General features: G+C 39.7%; 3 protein-coding genes across 5 annotated transcripts in view; all 3 read right to left on the reverse strand.

Moving 5' to 3' along the window:
• Positions 1 to 11,309, reverse strand: part of LOC117525947 (gastrula zinc finger protein XlCGF57.1-like) — a 106,291-nt gene extending 94,982 nt beyond the window's left edge. For 2 of the 3 annotated variants that reach the window (XM_034187920.1, XM_034187922.1), the window contains exon 1: positions 10,897 to 11,309. In XM_034187920.1, the coding sequence (XP_034043811.1) occupies positions 10,897 to 11,080 (184 nt within the window). In that variant the 5' untranslated portion in view covers positions 11,081 to 11,309. Of the gene's footprint in view, positions 1 to 4,218; positions 4,547 to 10,896 lie in introns of all 3 variants that reach the window. The other variant, XM_034187923.1, reaches the window with a different exon arrangement.
• Positions 3,181 to 4,209, reverse strand: LOC117525967 (gastrula zinc finger protein XlCGF8.2DB-like). Its single transcript, XM_034187948.1, has one exon. The coding sequence runs from the start codon at positions 4,122 to 4,124 to the stop codon at positions 3,192 to 3,194; it is 933 nt and encodes a 310-aa protein (XP_034043839.1). The 5' UTR covers positions 4,125 to 4,209; the 3' UTR covers positions 3,181 to 3,191.
• A 5,409-nt stretch (positions 11,310 to 16,718) lies between the features above and the next one.
• LOC117525970 (gastrula zinc finger protein XlCGF49.1-like) overlaps positions 16,719 to 19,409 on the reverse strand; it is a 44,196-nt gene continuing 41,505 nt past the window's right edge. The window contains exons 5-6 of the mRNA XM_034187954.1: positions 18,729 to 19,380; positions 16,719 to 17,485 (exon numbers count right to left, since the gene is read on the reverse strand). Coding sequence (XP_034043845.1) covers positions 18,782 to 19,380 — 599 coding nt within the window. The 3' untranslated portion in view covers positions 16,719 to 17,485; positions 18,729 to 18,781. The remainder of the gene's footprint in view (positions 17,486 to 18,728; positions 19,381 to 19,409) is intronic.

A 19,409-nucleotide genomic window follows, 5' to 3' on the forward strand; every position in this document is an offset into this window, starting at 1 on the left:
CCTCAGAGACTGCAAGCTGTTATAAAAGCCAGAGGTGGTGCAACAAAATACTAGTGATGTGTTGGAGCGTTCTTTTGTTTTTCATTCCATAATTTTTTCCCTCAGAATTGAGTGATTCCATATTTTTTTTCCCTCTGCTTGGTCTAAAAAAGTAACCGTTACTGACTGCCACAATTTTTTTTCCTGATTACTTATAGTGTTTCTTAAAGCCAGAAAGTTGCCATTTGAAATTACTTTAGTTTTGTGTCATGTCTGTGAGCTGCTTTTTTTCTACAAAATTAAACAACTGAATGAACTTCCTCCGAGGCTGGTGATTCCATAATTTTTGTATAAACCAAACTAATCCAGACAGTTTATCAACATTAACATCAACTCTCATTTTTCCAAAGTGAAAATATCACACATATCTTAGTTTTAAAGTAATGCGCTAATTCTGAAAGTTTGAGCATTAACACACACAGGTGCCAAAAGTAATTATGGGAAAATAAGCCTCCTCTCATCACTGGTTGGTTGGTTTATTTATTTGTAAATACCCACACACAAGTTATTGTAACGTGTGTGTTGGTTTTCACAAATAAAACCAACCAACCAGTGATGAACAGATGCTGATTTTCCCCATAATGTCTTTTGGCACCTGTGTGTGTTAATGCTCAAACCTTCAGAATTAGCACATTACTTTAAAACTAAGATATGTGGTATTTTCACTTTGGAAAAGTGACAGATTTGACGTTAATGTCGATAAGCTGTCCGGAATTAGTTTAGTTTATAAATCAAACCATAAGTCAAACCTGCTTTGCTTTTGATGTCTACTGCCACATGTCTGGGCTGTTCTATGCTGAAAGTAAATGGCACTTCCTTACAGCAGTGGGCAGGACACACAAAGACGGAAGCTCTCACTTGTTGTTTGTGATCACCTTTGATTTTACTCAGAACCGTCAGCGGTGCATAAACACAAAACTGGCTTGTCAGTAGCTGACAAGTGTACCGGATTCAATAGTAAAAGTTATTGGTTAGCGGATAGCTGTAGCTCCCGTTAAATGTTTTAGCGGTTTAGCGTTATAAAAGTTAACTTTTCAGTTAGCGGATTAGCGGTTATGGAAGCTAACTTTTGGTCAGCTGTGCCCACCATTGCCCTTCATGCACTGCCACGTATGCCTGCGTGTCGGTGTAGTTGGTACACTGTATTACGCATCTCTACGTAGGCCCGGTGTCGCAGGTAGAACGGTCCCCCTAAAAATCGATGACACGGTTCACGGATTAATGCCTCGTTTATTTCAAACTGCACATCAGTTATCCTCCATCTCAGCGACAGATATCTGAAGCTTAAGTACAACAATCATTTCCACATAAATTCAGCATTATTTCATCATAAAAGGCGGCAGAAGCGATGTTTTCACTGCACGTCGGATATTTCAAAGCATCGTAGAATTTCATCTCGTTTCCGCTTAAAACTGACTTTACAATGATTTTAAGAGGTTTTACCTTTATCATCTTATGGCTAATAATCCCATTAAACCTTTTGACTGCTTTGGGTGAAGAGACTCCATCTCAGACGTGCTGCTGTGGTCCGAAATGACGCATACGCTATGCAAAAGGCGGACCGATTTTTAGGGGCGGACTGTTCAGTCTGCGACACCAGTGTGAGAGGGCCTTAAGGAAATTCTCCCTCTGATTATAATGAGGAAGAAACCTCAAGCAGACCAGACTCAGAGGGGAGACTCACTGCTTAGGCCATTCTAACAGTTACAAGGTTTTCACAAAGTTTTACAAAGCTGAAGAAACAGGAAATCAAACAACATAAAAACAAGATGCAATTCTTGAGAGGAAAACACAAGCATTTAAGCCACAGGCAGGGGTCATCTACAGCACCCTGGGGTACAGGGCCAGTGTTAGTTTCTCATGCCATCAGTGGGTCTGTCACCATGGCAACATTTATTCCAAACACAGACTGCAGTGTGCTGCATCAGCTTCAGGCACGCCATCTCGTGGTCGGTCCAACGCCCTATGGTTTGCAGCTGTCAATCTTGTGCATTGTCATCAATACCTCAGGCAGAGAGAAAAAGAGCAGAATCAGTCGGCTGGAAAAACTACACCTAAGGTATAACTCACCACTAGCCCTAAGCTTCACTAACAGATCCAGAATTTAGATGAAGTCAGGCTGAGAACTGTTTTGTTGCTAATTAAATGAATTTAAAAGGATAGGAAGCATAATTGCATACTATGCCAGTATGCTAGCCACATGAGGAGAATACATGCACCTTAAGTCTAGATTTGAATGTCTCTACAGAATCTGTTTCATTTCTGTAGGTAGATCATTCCACAAAACAGGTGTACGATAAAAGAAGGCACAGTGGCCCGGAGAATTTTTATTCACCCCAGGGACACAAAGTAGCCCTGCACCCTGAGAACACAGTGCCCTGGCCAGTACGTAGGGTTTAATTAGGTCAGCTAAGTAGGGAGGGGCTAGTCCGTGAATTATTTTATAGGTTAATAGCAGAACCCTAAAATCCAACCTCACAGAGACAACAAGCCAGTGAAAAGATGCCAAAATGGGTGTAATGTGGTCACACTTTCTGCATCCTGTCAAGATTCTGGAAGCAGCATTTTGAACCAACTGGAGACTCCTAATGCTAGACTGTGGTAAACCAAAAAACAGAAAACTGCAGTAGTCCAGTCTAGAAGAGACAAATGCATGGATCAGTGCCCCACCATGATACCTTCCATGGTTACAACAGTTAGCCCCAGGAACAAAAAGCCCCAACAAAGATCAATCAAGTAATCAGAGGTCACCAGGAGGTCTCAGTAGATAGAAATGACACAGGTCATAAACTGAAGGGACAGGATGTCTGGGTGACCCCAAAGTGGCCATAAACCAAAAAGACAGGGCATCTGGTTAACCCCAAAGTAATCAAAGACAGAACAAGGACATCCAAATACAATCCAAGAAGAACGCAACACAATGAAGGGACAGAACAACCAAGAAACTACAACAGCTAAAGCAGGGGTGGGCAATAGTGTTCCATGAAGGGTTAAGACAGTGCAGCCTTTCCTTGTTATTGATCACCGCATCAGGTGATTCAATTGACAAGCATGTTTAAGTTGAAGGAAGAAGCTAAAGCCACCTACTAAGGTGACTGATTGCAAGAAAAACCCGCATTGCCTTGGCCCTTGTTGCCCACTCCTAAAAAGAGTTAAAGGAGCTTGTGCCTCATATGAATTAGTGTATGAGTTTTCAGATTACGGTTTTGATTAAATGTTTTTCCACATTCAGAACAGCTAAAGGGTCTTTCGCCTGTATGAATTAACATATGGCTTTTCAGACAGATGTTTTGGTTAAATGCTTTTCCACACTCAAAACATATAAATGGTGTAATTCCCATATGAATGGTCATATGCCTCTCCAAATTACTCTTCAGGGGAAATGCTTTTCCACACTCGGAACACTTAAATTTTTTCTTTCCTGTGTGAATTAACATATGGTTTTTTAAATTGCTGTTTGTGTAAAATGTTTTTCCACACTCAGAACAGCTAAACGGTCTTTCTCCAGTATGAATTAGCATATGAATTTTCAGATTGCTGTTTTGGTTAAATGTTTTTCCACAGTCAGAACAGCAAAAAGGTCTTTCTCCTGTATGAATTAGCATATGGGTTTTAAGACTGCTGTTTCTGTTAAAAGCTTTTCCACACTCATAACAACTAACTGCTTTCTTTCCTGTATGAACCATCATATGAGTTTTCAGACTGCTGTTTCGGTTAAATGTTTTTCCACAGTCAGAACAGCGAAAAGGTCTTTCTCCTGTGTGAATTGGCATATGGGTTCTCAGACTGCTGCTTCTGTTAAACACTTTTCCACACTCAGGGCAATTAACTGCTTTCTTTCCTGTATGGACCATCATATGAGCTTTCAGACTGCTGTTTTGGTTAAATGTTTCACCACACTGAGAACAATGAAACAGTTTCTCTCCTGTATGAATTCCACTGTGTTTGCTCAGATTACGTTTGTGAACAATTCTTTGATCACAATCAGGTCTAAATTGTTTCACATCAACATTACATCTGTTACCACTAACAGGAAGTGTCTCATTTTTCAATGAGTTTAAACCCAATTTCAGTTTCTTGGTCATCGTCCAGTCAACATCACCGACATCACTTCCAGGTCCAACAGAGTGTGAAATTATGGCAATACTATGTGGGTGGGAATAACTGTCTTGCTCGAACCTGCCAATTGGTTCTAATCCTCTCCAGTCCTCTTTATCATCTTCAGTTTTCATCTGTTCAGCTGAGTTGCTGCCAAGAGACTCAGCCTCCCTAGTCTCCTCACTTTTGGGCTGATGACAAAGTGGAGACTGAGGTTTCACATCATTGCTTGCGTATATGGAGGAATTGATATCCAGCACTAGAAGGTGCTTTTGTTCATCACAGGTCCACAGTTCCTCCTCTTCCTTTTTAATGTGATTAAGTTCTTGTTCTTCTCGGTCCCGATGAGACATCAGTGTTTGTTGCTCAGGAGGAAGCTCTGTTTCATTTACCAGCAGCTGCTGAATATCTACATAAAACAAACAGTGACATGAACAACAACAATAAAAATAATAATCATAACAGCACACTATCAAAAAGCTACCACTATGTGAGCACTCAATTCGAAATTTCAGCCTGAGAGCAATAATCCTGAAGGACAATATAAGGATTTAGTAAGAGTTTGGGTTTTTTTTTCTAATTTTACACACAGGTTTGTTTCCAAAGTCGAAAGTACCCGGTTCAAGACCACCTGTGCTCATTCGCCACACGATTTGGAATCAGAAAGGGTATAACCTGTGCCGAATCAACATGGAGATCGATATGAGATCTGCTGTGGCAACCCAGAGTGAAAAAGAAGCCCAAAGAAGTTTTTACAGGTTCACAGTTTCATACATATCTAGACAGCAATATGGATTTTTTTTTTTTAATTAAGTCTGTACACCACCACAATGGATTTGTAACAAAACAATAATCAATCTTTTAGTGCAGACTTTCAACTTTAAAGGAGTTTTCCCAAAATATTCCATTAACCATTTAGGAATTATAGGCACTATTAAAATGCACCTTCAGCTTCACAGGCCATAAGTAATTGCACAAACATATTACTGTTACATCACTTTTACCAACAGTTTTCTTTAAATAAGAGAGGGAATGGATACATGACTATATCTAGAACTTTATTTGCTTCAATTATTAATAAACAAGCTGGTATAGTAAATCTGTCTAGAAGAGGCAGTTTTCAAAAACTGAGGAAGACTGAGGGAAGTTACCAAGACACTTGTGCCGACCCCAAAATACAGGCTTTTGTGGCTGTGATGAGATAAACTGTCTTTATTGTTGTAATTCCAACATGATTAATGCAAAATTTCTTTGAAAGCCCTTCAATTAAATAAGGACGTGACTGATCTGATCCAGTATCGGGATCAGATTCCGATACAGATGTAATTCAAGTATCGGAATATACTGATACAACTAGGGATGGGTATTGATAAGATTTTATCGATACCATTATCGATTCGATTCCTTATCGATACCTCCTGTGAATTTTCTGTGTGCTACAAGTAGGCTTTACAAGCTTTCTATGTCAACAACATTTCATTGAGTCTTAAAGTAAATAAGTATGAAATTGGTCACTGGATACTTGATCTCTGGACATAAATAAATTCTACATGGTGGATCCTTGATCTCTGGACATAAATAGAAATAAAAACTGTAGTTTTTGTCAAAAGCATTTCCTTTCAGACATTAACGACATGGATGTCTCTCCAAACATCTGCCCAACTCAGACAGCTGCTGGAGTCTGCCAGTCTGCAGCCATAGAGTCTTGGGCTGCTTTGCAGAAAAAAAAAAAAAAAGTTTTGATTGATTGCAGTTTATTATTTGTATTACAACATTTGGAAAGAGGTGTTATTTGATTTAAACGGCAATTCGCTTTGAAGTTATTAATTCCGAGCGGACACCATCTTTCTAGCTTGACTCGGCGGCAGTGTTTGGAGCAACGGAACAGAGGACAATTCTCATTTCTTTCTCTCAACAAGACAGGAGTCCCAGTTAGTCGCTTTAATCGGCACAAAAGTGACTCACGATTGACATATTTTAATGGCTTTGAGAGGGGTAAGAAGCATCCTCCTCTCTGTGCCAGAAGTCCCACTAAGGTAGGGAACAACTTTTCCAACTTGAGGCCAGTCCAAGGCCTACTTGTGCTTATTCTTTTCCACCATGGACATTTACTACAATGATGCATTATGACTGTTAAAACCTGCCAGAAAATTATGTTATTATATTGGTGCACAATATACTGTGGCTACGCTGTGGCATTCGATAAGGCTTGGTAGATTTCAATACACTGTCAACTTTAAAAGTAAATCTCAATTCAAAAAAGGTTGGGCACTTTTGGCATAAGCCGTGTAGCACCAAAAGTTACAGCTTTCCAACGCAACGTGCAGTGTAAAATAAAACCTTTTAAGAAAAAGACGGTCCACGGTGATCATCTGAAATAGCTTCCTGCGTATTTAAAGCAAAACAGTGTGTTTGTCAGTTTAAAAAAAAGAAAAAAAGAAAAAAGACACCGTTTGGTCCGCTGGCTGCTCACCGCTCTACGTGGAGAGTGGCTATTCGCCAGGCAGCCGGCTCCCGTCTCTCTCTGCCCGGTCCGAGGGGCTCAGCACTCCCCTCACACCAGGCGAGTCACAGGTCCGTCCCCGGCCACACTGACAGTCTCTGAAAGAAGATCCTCTCAGCAGAAGTCCACTCTTTCTTCTGTGTTTTGCTCAGACTTGCATTTAGTGGTTCGCTTTTTTGTGCAACACACAATGCTTCACAAACATGGTAAATAAAAATGAAAAGACAATGACTGCAAGGCATGTATGTTCAACCTCCAGCTGAATCGCAGAGAAAGAGGGATAAAAAAAAAAAATTCACGCAGGGACCCAATCCAACAACCTTTAGAAGAAGAAAAAAAAAAAAACTTAAAAATGGTTAAATTTTACAAGTTGGGGAGAACAACAACAACAACAAAAAAAAAGCCACAACCCATCACCATTTCAGCAAAATGTCAAGACTTTGGTGGAGCTCCTGACACTGGGATTTGAACCTGGAACCTTCTGAACTGAAACCAAGTGCATTAACCACTTGTGAAAAAATAAATAATTACCCAGGAAAACATAAAGGGATACACTAAATTTGACAATCTGCGTGATGACACAGCAACAGTATGCCATTGCTTAGGGAGAGCCCTGGACTACTGATGTTTAAAAACTCAAAAGTAAATTTTATCCGATTACTTGATTAATCACCAAAATAATCGATAGAATACTCAAATAATTGATAGCTGCAGCCCTAAATTTCATACTTATTTACTTTAGGACTCAATAAAATGCTGCTGACATAGAAAACCTGGAAAGCCTACTTTAAGTATACAGAAAATTCACTAGAGGTATTGATAAGGAATCAGATCGATAAGCGGAATCAATAATGGCATTGCTAAAATCTTATCAATAACCATCCCTAATCATATTGCACCAAATCCATCATATCACATTGTGAGGAATTTAATTGCCATCAAAAACATATCAAATTGCATCAAACAGGGGTGAATTGTATCTCAACGTATCGACAATATTATCATGTATCGCTATATGTATCATATCGCTGGTAGTGTATCAAGGTACATATCAAATCATTGTCAGTGATGAGATTCACATACCTAATGGGAAGCGATCCCACAACCTTCTTGTTGTAAGGCATCAGTGCTAAACACTAAGAGAGCGTGCTGCTAAACTATCCCCTGACTCAACTTTTACAACAGAAATAAACATGTTCACATTCTGGTATCAAAAAAACAACAACAACAAAAAAAAAAAACACTATGAGGCCAACCAATGTGTCAGCTGGACATTAATATGGGCCGATGTGAGCCTTTCACAAAGGTACTGGCATTATTTTTCAGCAATATGGAAAATTTCATTTAATAATAAAACAATGCAGAAAAAAAGTTTAGCTGTTGGAAATGTCATTACATAGTCTGCCTAGCAGGATCCCCAACACCCCTTAGTTACATTAGCTACAAGAGACAGAGGCATAGTGACCACCTGTCATTCAAGTGGCCACTGTGCTGCCAGCTAGGCAGTGTCAGATGAGAAAGTTTACTTCATAAAACACTGAGCAATGAGAGATGGTGACTGCAAGTCCAAGTGAAGGCAGTGTGACGTACTTTGGTTTGTTGCTTGAACAAAATAACCCAAAAAGGCAGACAGCTGTATTTCACTAGAAATATTTTTGCCAGTTTTTCTTCTTCTATTTTGCAATAGTCAATGAGAAATAAAAATATACATGAATATATTTCTCCTTTTCCCCTTCCCTAATAATGGTATCACATTGGTCACAAAAAAATAAAAATAAAAATCGGGCTACAGTACAAACTCAAACTGACCTTTGTCACCATTTTCATGTTTTACCAAATAACTCCATAATGTTTGGTCATAAGTAGCTCAAACTTTACCATTTTTCAGACAAATAAGTCATGTACTTTCAGTATGACTGAAACATTTTTAAAGTTGATCCCTGCATAATCCATTGACCTGACTATAGCTGCCACTCTGGGAAAGCTATAGTAGGACACATTTTTTTTACGGCTGGAATGAAAGGCGGAGGACGCGCAGGAGGCCTGAAAAAACAAACAAAATGCTGGTGTGCCATGGTGGCTGCTGTATCACTGTATTGATTTATAACACAAAACTGTCAAATGGGGTAATAAATATAATTATACCATGGTCAGTGAGAATTCCATGTCTAACTGGCATGCATTATTTTCATGTATACGCACACGTAGTTCGGCGAGTTAAGTCACTGTTATAATCACTCTGCTCTGTTCGTCACCATAGCAATGCGCAAATCAGTTGGCACAGATCAGCTGTGTTTTGACAGGTGAATGACAAATGCGATAAAACATGGATTTCCAAGTGAATTATAATATTTTTGGCCAAAATAAAACATTTGGGGATGGAAAGAGAAGGAGAGCAAATGAGAAGAACAGCAAAAACAACGGCGTAAAGATTTAACATTGGACGAACTGGACAAGATTGAAGATGGGAAAGAAGAAGAGAACGGTTCTATCCTTGCGGGCTGCCAGAGTGCTCTGCATCAAAACAGCGAGCGCAGTTTCTGGACCTGTTGCCAGAGTTTGCCACAGCTCCACAGCAGCGTCGTGGTGTTTTAGACTCCACGTTGTGCATTCAAACCGTATAATGCACGGCTTCTCGTTGTTTAATCCTTACGTGTCGGCCAGGGAATACTGAGGCTGGGTTATAAACAGATTAATCCCATTAACTGGTACCACTTAGGTCAAAATTTGCTTTGGGCCCAGACTATGAGGAATTACAGCCATAACAGCACCAATCAGTTTCTCCAGTCACAACCACAGAAGGAACTTCTTCAGTAGGGTCTGCCTTGGTTGCTTCCCTCACTTGGCTTCAATCTCTACATAATTACACATGCTTTGGAATTTGTCACTTCAAAACATAATTTCAGATAGAAACGTACGTAGAGGTAGAAAACAAAGGTATACAGCCTCATAATCACATGACCGAGATTAAGTAATCAGAAGCGTATGACTTATCAATAGGCAAAGGCTATACGCCCAACCATTGGGCAGATAAGCCATACAATGAACGTTACATGCACAAACGCTGGGCAGATAAATATGTGTTATCTTATTCGCCCAACTGTGATCATGTATTTGACACATTTTGTGCATCTAAACTATGTTTTTTACACCACTTTTTAAGGCTCTATTGCAGCGTATGTTTGACACATTTAATGGCGCTGTCTAATTACTGCAAAAACACAGCAATGGATGAAAACAGACAAACTTCATAAGCATTTTGAATGGAAACCTGTTAATGACGACGAAAGTTTATGAACAAAATGCTGCTTGTTGTCTGTAAGATGGTGTTAGTTTGACACTGTTCCCTGGGTGTGATGAGCCAAACAGAACCACTTTAGATCACAGCTCCTCCATGGGCTGCGAACCCTCCTGCAGTAGAGGTGGGCAGATCGATCCTAATATTGATACCAACACTGGTATTGATATTGAACAATCCTCCTGTAAAAAGATCGATACTCAAGCTTTTTTTCTCTCCCGCACGCAGATTCATCAGTCTGCTCTCTGTCTGCGCTGTCACACAACATGGAGCAGCGCACCCTCCCCCCTCTGGTCTTTTGCTGTTGCACCGTCACGTGGCTCAGCAGCGCCAGCCAACAGCCATGCAGGTAGGCTCAGCCTGGTCCTCCCACTCAGCGTTCTCCTCGAGTCAGCCCTCTACCTCAGGAGATTTTAAGTTGTGTTGAGTGATTTTTTTTTTAAACAAAAATGTTGATTGTGATAAAGTATTTTGTTGTCACGTACAATGTTTGGCAAAATTCTATCCTAGGTCTTTTGGATCCATTGGATCTATGAAGCTTAAATATGAAAAAGTATCGGTATCGATATCGGCAATACTGGGACTGTATTTACTTGGTATCAGATCAATACCAAAATTCCCAGTATCGCCCACCTCTATCCCGCAGCCGGCAAGAAAATATCCGCCTTTTTTCCCCTCACACGTTGAAACCAGAAGTGAGTTTACAAGCGCGCTCATTGGTCGGTTGTGGTTGGGTGTATATGCTCGCGAATTTACTTTATTGACCCAACAGTTGGGCGTATAGCCACTGTTATCGACAAGGCCATATCCTGTCAAATATCAATGAATAAGACACAGATAAAGATTACGTAGCAGTTGATTTTAACTTTTTCTTTTTAATAGTCTGCCATTATTCCATGGATAAAATATGCAGGAGCTGACTCACTACTACGTGCAATAAATAATGAGATGATCAAACCTGTTTTGTCGTCGGAGTTAAAAGCAGCATCCAGTAGTTTTCTTTGTCGTTCGTTCTCCTCTTTTAAACCACAAAGTTCCTCCTCGTATTCTGCTGTTGTTCTTTCAAACAGCTCAAATATCTCTTCATCATCTGCAGGTAATCGCTGCTTCAGTAACGCTCTCAGAATCTGGACTTCAGACATTTTCACACAATGACACAAACTGTTTCTGCGCACAAAAGGCCCCGTTAGCAGGCTAAGCTAACGAAAAAGAAAAAAAAAATCCTGAAGTTTATATTCAACCGGGTGCAAGTTTAAGAAGACACACACAGAGAACGTCCTTCTTCAAAACGACACAGACTCTGAGGGGCACATACGCGCAGCTCCGACAACAGAAGCGATGCGAAGTTATTTCAACCCTCTGCTCTTCATGGAGAGATGAAAAAGGACTGAAGCCGGGTGACGTTGGCTGACGTCACGCAGGACACGTCCACTCACGTGACTCTGCGCATGCGAGCACGGAAAAAACCCAGGCGCTAAGCACCGCCCTCTGGCGGTCAGGAGGAATGAAATAGAACGACACTGTCTCAAACCTTCACAGGCACGCGATTTTGACCTTCAAAATAAAACTCCAGGATTTCTCTCTCTCTCTCTCTCTCACTCACTCACTCACACACACACACACACACACACACACACACAACTCTCAGTTTCCGTCTCCCCTGTGCCTTCAGGCAAACTGCAGCTGAACTTTCAAGTCCTCCTTTTAAATAATAGCTTCCTCAGGTGCAATTAATACAGGTAAAGAGTGCAGAATATGAGGGCTTCTTAAAGAAGAACGAACAGGTCTGTGAGAGCCAGCATGTTTCATGTTATTAGAAAGCAATTTGCTATTTTTGCAACAAAAACAAGCTGAAGTGCAGTTAGGTTTTCAGTTAAAAACTCAAATACATGTAATCAAACTTCATAGACATGTGAAAACGTCTTTGAAAAGTGTGTGTGTGTGTGTTTTTAAAGGTGTTAGAGAGAGGTTGAATGGGGCATTAATCCTTGTTCTGTGATGTGATATGTAGCCCAAAAAAAAAAAAAAAAATGGTTGGGTCTGTAATGGTTCAGAACCTTCCTAAAAGGCTCTCTGAAACAGCTGTTACTATGCTGGGTTTAGAATGCTGTTTGCATTTAATGACATCGTTTTGGAGCTTATTTGGCAACCTCATTATGAAATGCACGTAGGTGTCGGCGCTGATCGGTTGCCGTTGTTTGATTGGCTGCCCTTGCTCTCACTGAAAAGAAAGCACTCCCACTTTATCGGCTAACTTTCCTAAAGGTGGTAAGGTTGACTGCTACGCCCAGTTGCCCAAAATGACAGCTATTCGCCCTCGTCTAACTCGGGCGAATAGCTGTCATTTTGGGCGACGGGATGGACGGAGGGACTCAGAAAAATGCATACCGCACGACAAAAGCATGTTATTTGCATTATTAGCACTTTTTACTGACATACACAACACGTAACGCATACATAAAAAGTTGGCTCACTTAACTTCTGCTGCTTGGCGCGCGCTCAGCAGCGCGTCCTCATCAAGCTGGCTGCTTTAGCTGCTGCTCATTGTGTCGACCTGTCCATGAGAAAATGATCCGGAATATCCATATTGGGACCAAAACACACTTCTCGCCTTTTCATCTTCCTGTACGGACAGTTTTTTTTTTTTTTTTCCGTCTGCGGGACAGTTCTTGGGCTGCGCGCTATGACGTCATTTGTTTACGCCCAGTGGGCGGGTATAGCCAGATACCGTCGACGTAAATGTATGATACCGGCCTAGCAACGCCTTGCTGGGGTTGATTTTGTGGCAAAGTCGGAACTGACCCTCTACTGAGTATTAAATGCTGACTGAAGCCAGCTCGAAATTGAGCAAGGTTGGTGAAACAGTCCTCCGTGAAATGCGCAAAGAAATAGTCGGCGGTTGTATGTCCTGGGGATGCAGTTAAAAATGAATAAAAGCCAGTGATCACGTACATTGCTTTCCGTGGGAAGAATATGGAAAGATCGTAGTCTGCTGACAGCCTGGAAAGGCACACCTGTAGCTCGCCATTGCTCCTCTTCCAGTGGTAGGAATGGGTGGGCACAACCTTATGAATAATTAATTTCGAAGGGGCGTGTGTGAAAGGGGGTGGGTGTGTGTGTGGGGGGCTATTGGTGAAAATGTGACGCAATGTTTCCCTCAAACACGAATTGGCCTATTTTCTGGCAGCAATTCTAAAAAGGAGAATTACTTGAAACAGAGGTTCTGAAACTTGGTGGCAGTTCGTGTGTTTTCCCACAGCGGGGAGACTCTGAACTAACACCAAAAACATGAAAAAGATGATTTTGATTCTCTATCCCCTTTAAGAGATTTTTTTCTATGCGGAAAAAAAGACAAAAACATTTGGAGGAGGGCGACCTGACTGAAGCTGCAGTAATTTAAATACAAATGAATTTTAAGAATGTGAGAGCTTTAATGGTGTCAAAAACGCATTAATATTAGAGTACAATTCTACCCATGTGTAAAACAAAAATCAGATTTTTGAGAGGCATATGTACAAAAAACTTAAATAGCAATAAAGAATCTAAAAAGACAAAAAGAAAAACTTGCTACAAGTTAGAAAATCATGAGTATATAAAAAAACAATGCACTTTTATAAATTTATACAACCACAAAGTATCATACTTATACAAATATTTATTGACAAAGATTTAGTTTTATGTGCACACCCGTGTATGTACGTATGTGTTTGTGTATATATGGTGTCTCCAAAAAAATGTACCCAAAAGTACTCTGAAATATGAATACCAGAAAATGGTTTTACTGGGAAATAATGATGTTTTTCTCATTTCAGGAACCCTAAAGTCTGTTCTGCAAGACATTAAAGTCCAGGAAAAATACCGCAGTTAAACCTAATTCGGAGAACAAAAATTGTAGAGTTCTGTGCTAAGGGCTGACTTGCATCTCTTTCCATACAAAATTCAGTCTGAGAGCAAACTAACTCCCCAGCAAATGGCCAGGAGACTTGAATTTGCTAGGTGGTTTTCTGGAAAATCTGAGACAAATGATTTGTTTCTTAGGAAGCTTCAGATGAGGAGGTCACATTGATTATGTGGTGTTTTATGTGGTGTAAAAGATAAAGGGTTAAAACATCAACAAAGAAAGACTGAACTAAAAACTGTGCATTGGGGAGAAAAATTCCATGCTTCGGCCACATGGTCATGCAGAAAACTCGTATAGTGCATCCAAAGCGCTTCAGTTTTCCAACATTTTGTTATGTTACATCCTCATTCCAAAATGGATGAAATTCATTTTTCTTAAAAGGTCTACACACAATACCCCATAATGACAATGTGAAAAAGTTTTTCGGGGGTGGGGGGAGTAATTTATTAAAAATAAGAAACTAAGAAATAACATGCATAAGTATTCACACTCTGCCATGAAACTCAAAATTGAGCTCAGGTGCATCCTGTGTCCACTGATCATCTTTGAGATGTTTCTGTAGCTTAACTGGAGTCCACATGGGGTAAATTCAGCTGATTGGTCATGATTTTGAAAGTCACACACCTGTTAAATAGAAGGTCCCACAGTTGACAGAGCACAAACCAAGCATGAAGTTAAAGGAATTGTCTGTAGACCTCTGAGACAGAATTGTCTTGTGCACAAATCTGGGGAAGGGTACAGAAACATTTCTGCTGCTTTGATGGTCCCAATGAGCACAGTAGCCTCAATCACCTGTAAATGGAAGACGTTTAGATCCACCAGGATGCGTCCTAGAGCTGGCTGCCCATCTAAACTGACAAATCAGTGGCTTCAAGACAACTCTGTGAATGTCCTTGAGTGGCCCAGCCAGAGCCCAGACCTGAAACTGATTGAACATCTCTGGGGAGATCTGAACATGGCTGTGCACCAATGCTCCCAATCACACCTGATGGAGCTTGAGAGGTGCTGCAAAGAGGAATGGACTAAACTGCCCAAAGATAGATGCACAAAAACATGAGGCATCATATTCAAAAAGACTTGAGATGGTAATTGCTGCCAAAGGTACATCAAAAAAGTATGGAGGCTTTGCATGTGCCGTTACAGGTCACGAGCAGGGCGTTACCACCCACAGCTGCAGGTCAAGTTTAGCCGACCACAATACGCTTGGCTGTGAAAACATCTCAACTCCTCTTTCCTCTGTTTTTTTGCCCTTTTCCCCACTATACCTGGTATGTTCATCTACTCCACTATCAGGTTCAGAGATGATGAGTTTATCTCAAAGCTTGTCCAAAACTTTGCAGCATGTACGTTGTTTCTTGTGTAAATAATCCTGGAAGCCTTGCGCTTCACTGGCAGCGTGGCGATGGCAGTGGCCTGGAAGTGGCCAGGTCACGTGACTGCAAAGCCTCTATTGGGCAAAGGACATGAATACTTTAGTACATACATGTGATTCCTTAGTTTTTTATTACCTCCGCCAAGGAGGTTATGTTTTTGGTCGCGTTTGTTTGTTTGTCTGTCTGTCAGCAGGATAACTCAAAAAGGTTTGAACGGATTTTGAAGAAATTTTGTGGAGTGGTTGGAAATGACAAGAGGAACAAGTGATTAAATTTTAGTGGTGATCTGGATCACCATCCGGATCCAGGAATTTTTTAAAGGATTCTTCACCATTGCGGGATAGGGGGAATTTTGACATTCTAGTTTCTAACTCCACAAAAACAAGGCAGAAAGGCTTGAAAAAAAAATTAAGGTGTAACATAGTAAAATGTTCTATCAAACAACAAAGTTTGGTGTTGATCGGATCTGGATTCCGGATCTGGTGATCCAGAATATGCAAAAATATAGGGAAAATGGAAAATGTGTCAGTGTGAGGTGACAAATGAAGCTAGAGATGCACAACTAACACCAAATTGTAGCTGAATCTGTACTGATTCAGTAAGCTGTCATCAGATTTGATGTAGCTTCAAATGTTATGGAGCTAGATACAGAAGAAAACCGCCATTACCGAAAAATCGTTTTTATACAATAACTTTTTAACTAATAAAGACATAAATGTGATTCCAATTTCTAGTGGTATGTTTTCATGGTCAAGGATGTCAAATATACAGGAAAGAAAAGTGTATGTATCATAGTTTTGGTTGTAACACTGAATTGTTGAATAGATCACTGTGCCAAGGAGGGAATCTCTTTAGGGTCAGTGACCTTATGGCCTTGGCGGAGGTTTGCACTCTCTGAGTGCTTCTAGTTTTTAATACATTTGCACAAAAAACTTGGTGTTGTGAGTAGAATTTTGAGGAAAAAAAATGTACTCCATTTTGAAATAAGGCTATAACATAACAAAATATGGAAAAAAATGAAGCGCAAGTGAATACATTCCGGATGCAATGTGTTATTTATAGATTAGCTATTCATATCTGTTCATCATGTTTATCACCAGGAACAACAGCACAATACAATGTGACCCATTTTACAGTAAACTTGGCAACATTAGTATGCTAAGAAATAACATTTAAAAATATGAGCACATTATTGGTGTCTCAAAATAATACATTAATACTGTACAGAGCACAATTCTATAAATCTTGAGGACAAAGTCATATTTCTACAGTAGCATTAGTAAAAAGTAAAAATAAAAAAGAAAGCAGATTAAAAAAATAAATTATTTACAAGTTTGATAATCACCCAACAAGGAATTACACATTATTACATTCTATACTGTGCCCTTTAAAGGTATTGGAACAATTGTTTATGCTATTTCCAATATAAACATAAAAATTTCTAAAATTATCTTCTTTAAACTCAAACTGAAAGCAAATTTCTATAACTTGATAATGAAATTAAATTTATTAAAAATATAAAAGCCAAGATAATAGGGTTGCATAATACCTGTAAATATTCACTTTTATTACCAGTTTTCTTTGGACAAGTCGGGATGAATACATACAACATTTTCATGTCACTGAAAATGTCTTGGACTTTATTTACATCACTTATGAAGAAATACAAACAGTATGGCACTCCAAGGTAAATCTGTGTGGAGCAGACAGTTCTCAAAAACTGAGTGACTGTGCAAGAAGTTGAAGAGTGAGGAACGCCACCAAGACACCCCAGAAGTTACAGGCTTTTGTGGCTGCGAATGGAGAAATTGTGCGCAGCACGTTTTTTTTTTTTTTTCTTTTTTTTTTTGCAATTTGTATCACCAGTTATCTACAGCTGAGATGCAAGCCTAGATTTGATATTTTGGTGAAACAAAATCGTGCTTTACACCACTTCGTCATGAAGCACTTCACATTTTTCCACACTATGCGCATTGCAATTTTTGAGTACCACTGGGCCTGAAAAAATTCTAAGGGAAACACTGACATACCTAAAGAAAAGAAATTCCAACTTTTTATGTGTAATTCAGTAAAGATCATTCAGGAAAGGTATTTCAAACAACCTTTTTCATTTTCTCATCTTTATACCGTATTTAACTGGTCCAACAGGTAATGGAAAATCACACCAAAAACTGGCCATATTTTAGCTTACCATGAAAAATTTGCTCTGACTGTAATTCTGCTACCTAATACCACACATGCAGAAAACAGAATAAATAAAATTACTTGATTATGGCCCAGTCACACGTCATACGACGATTTCTGAACGAAGGGAAAAAAGTTTTAAAAAAGTCACAATTCGTTGAGAAAAGGTGGACGAAACAGCTTTATCACCAAATAGCCTGTGAGTTCCAGGACTTGGCACTGGGACGGAGCTCATATCGCCTGAGTCCTGGAAATCTGCAAACAGAAGCTATGGAGATCTGTGCGCACATCGGCAGACCCACCTGCCCCGGTTCCTCGTCCAGAACTTAAGAGGGATCATCTCCTTCATCATCAGAATCCACACTGTCTGTCGATGCACTGTGTGCTTAGTCCTGATCCAATAAAAAAAAAAAAAAAACTCTGGTGTGCCCTGGTCACCGTTGTGTCACTGTATTACATTACTAAGCCATATATATTGATTTATAACAGAAAACCACCAAAGGGGGGAATAAATATAAGTGTAAAGATGATTGACTATACCACAGCAGTAAACTGATCAGTCCATGTGATCATGCATTGACTCACATGTGCGGTTATTTCCACCAGCTGCAGCTGATCCACAATGTGAATTCTGCCTTCCAGAACAGCTCTTTATATAATCATTTGAAATATCTACCTGTTGCCACATGTACATAAGGGCTGGATTGCCATTCCTACACTCATATTGTTATATTTAATAAAAAATAATAAGCGCACGCAGGAATAAGCGCACTGGTGCTGCAGATAAGTTCAAGTACTGTCGGAAATTACACAACTTTTTTTTTTTGTTTCAAATTCAGCAGTTGTTTGTGGCAAAATAATTAATTGAATCCACACAAAAGATTAATTCTGGCTTATATAAGGTGCGTGAGCCCATTGAAGCTGACCCCCCCCCCCACCCAGATAAAAAAAAAATCCAAGCAAACAAGCAGAGTTTGCCATGTAATTTCCAATGGCACATAAATGCAGCGGCAGCAGCAGCACTCAGAAACGGCTCCTGTACTGTGTGAAAACATTCAGCTGGTTGAACGAAGTCAAACTAAAAGCTAACGTTACAAAAACTAAGCAAACGATAAAAAAACCCATCAAGAACGACAGTAAAACGAAATATGAACAAATTGAGGTTTTCATTGCCCTTCGTTCACATTTTTCGACAGTTTAAAAATCCTGACGAAGCGACCACTGCAGGAACGAAGCTGAGCAAACATTAAACAATGCCAACAAAAGTCCAGGTTTCTTGTTTTGTTAGGGCTTCTTTGCCCTTTGTTAAGTGCCGTGTGACTGGGCCATTAGTCACAGCATTTATCATCCAATTACGTGATGAGTTAATGTGATAATCTTTGGATTTACTGATTACTAAATAATTTTGTTCTAGCCCTTGCATGGACTGTCATATGATTCCTCAAATGGCGCTTTTGGATAAATGTTTTCCCACAATCAGAACACTGAAATGGTTTCACTCCAGTATGAGTGATCATATGCCTCTTCAAATTACCCTTCAAGCAAAATGATTTCTCACATTCAGAACAATTAAATGGTTTGTTTCCTTTATGAATTATCATGTGTGTTCTCAAAATGCTGCTTTTGTTGAATGTTTTTCCACACTCAGAACAGCTAAACGGTCTTTTTCCTGTATGAATTACCATGTGGAATTTCAAAAGACTGTTCTTTTTAAATGTTTTTTCACACACAGAACACTGAAATGGTCTTTCTCCTGTATGAATTAGCAAATGGGCTTTCAGACTGCCATGATTGTTAAATGTTTTTCCACACTCAGAACAGCTATAGGGTTTCTCTCCTGTATGAATCAGCATGTGGATTTTCATATTGCTATTTTTGTTAAATGTTTTTCCACACTCAGAACAGCTAAAGGGTCTTTCTCCTGTATGAATCAGCATATGGGTCTTCAGATTGCTGTTTTTATTAAATGTTTTTCCACACTCAGGACAGCTGAAGGGTCTTTCTCCTGTATGA

This window comes from Thalassophryne amazonica, chromosome 15, assembly GCF_902500255.1.
Source record: "Thalassophryne amazonica chromosome 15, fThaAma1.1, whole genome shotgun sequence".
NCBI classification, from domain to species: Eukaryota; Metazoa; Chordata; class Actinopteri; order Batrachoidiformes; family Batrachoididae; genus Thalassophryne; species Thalassophryne amazonica.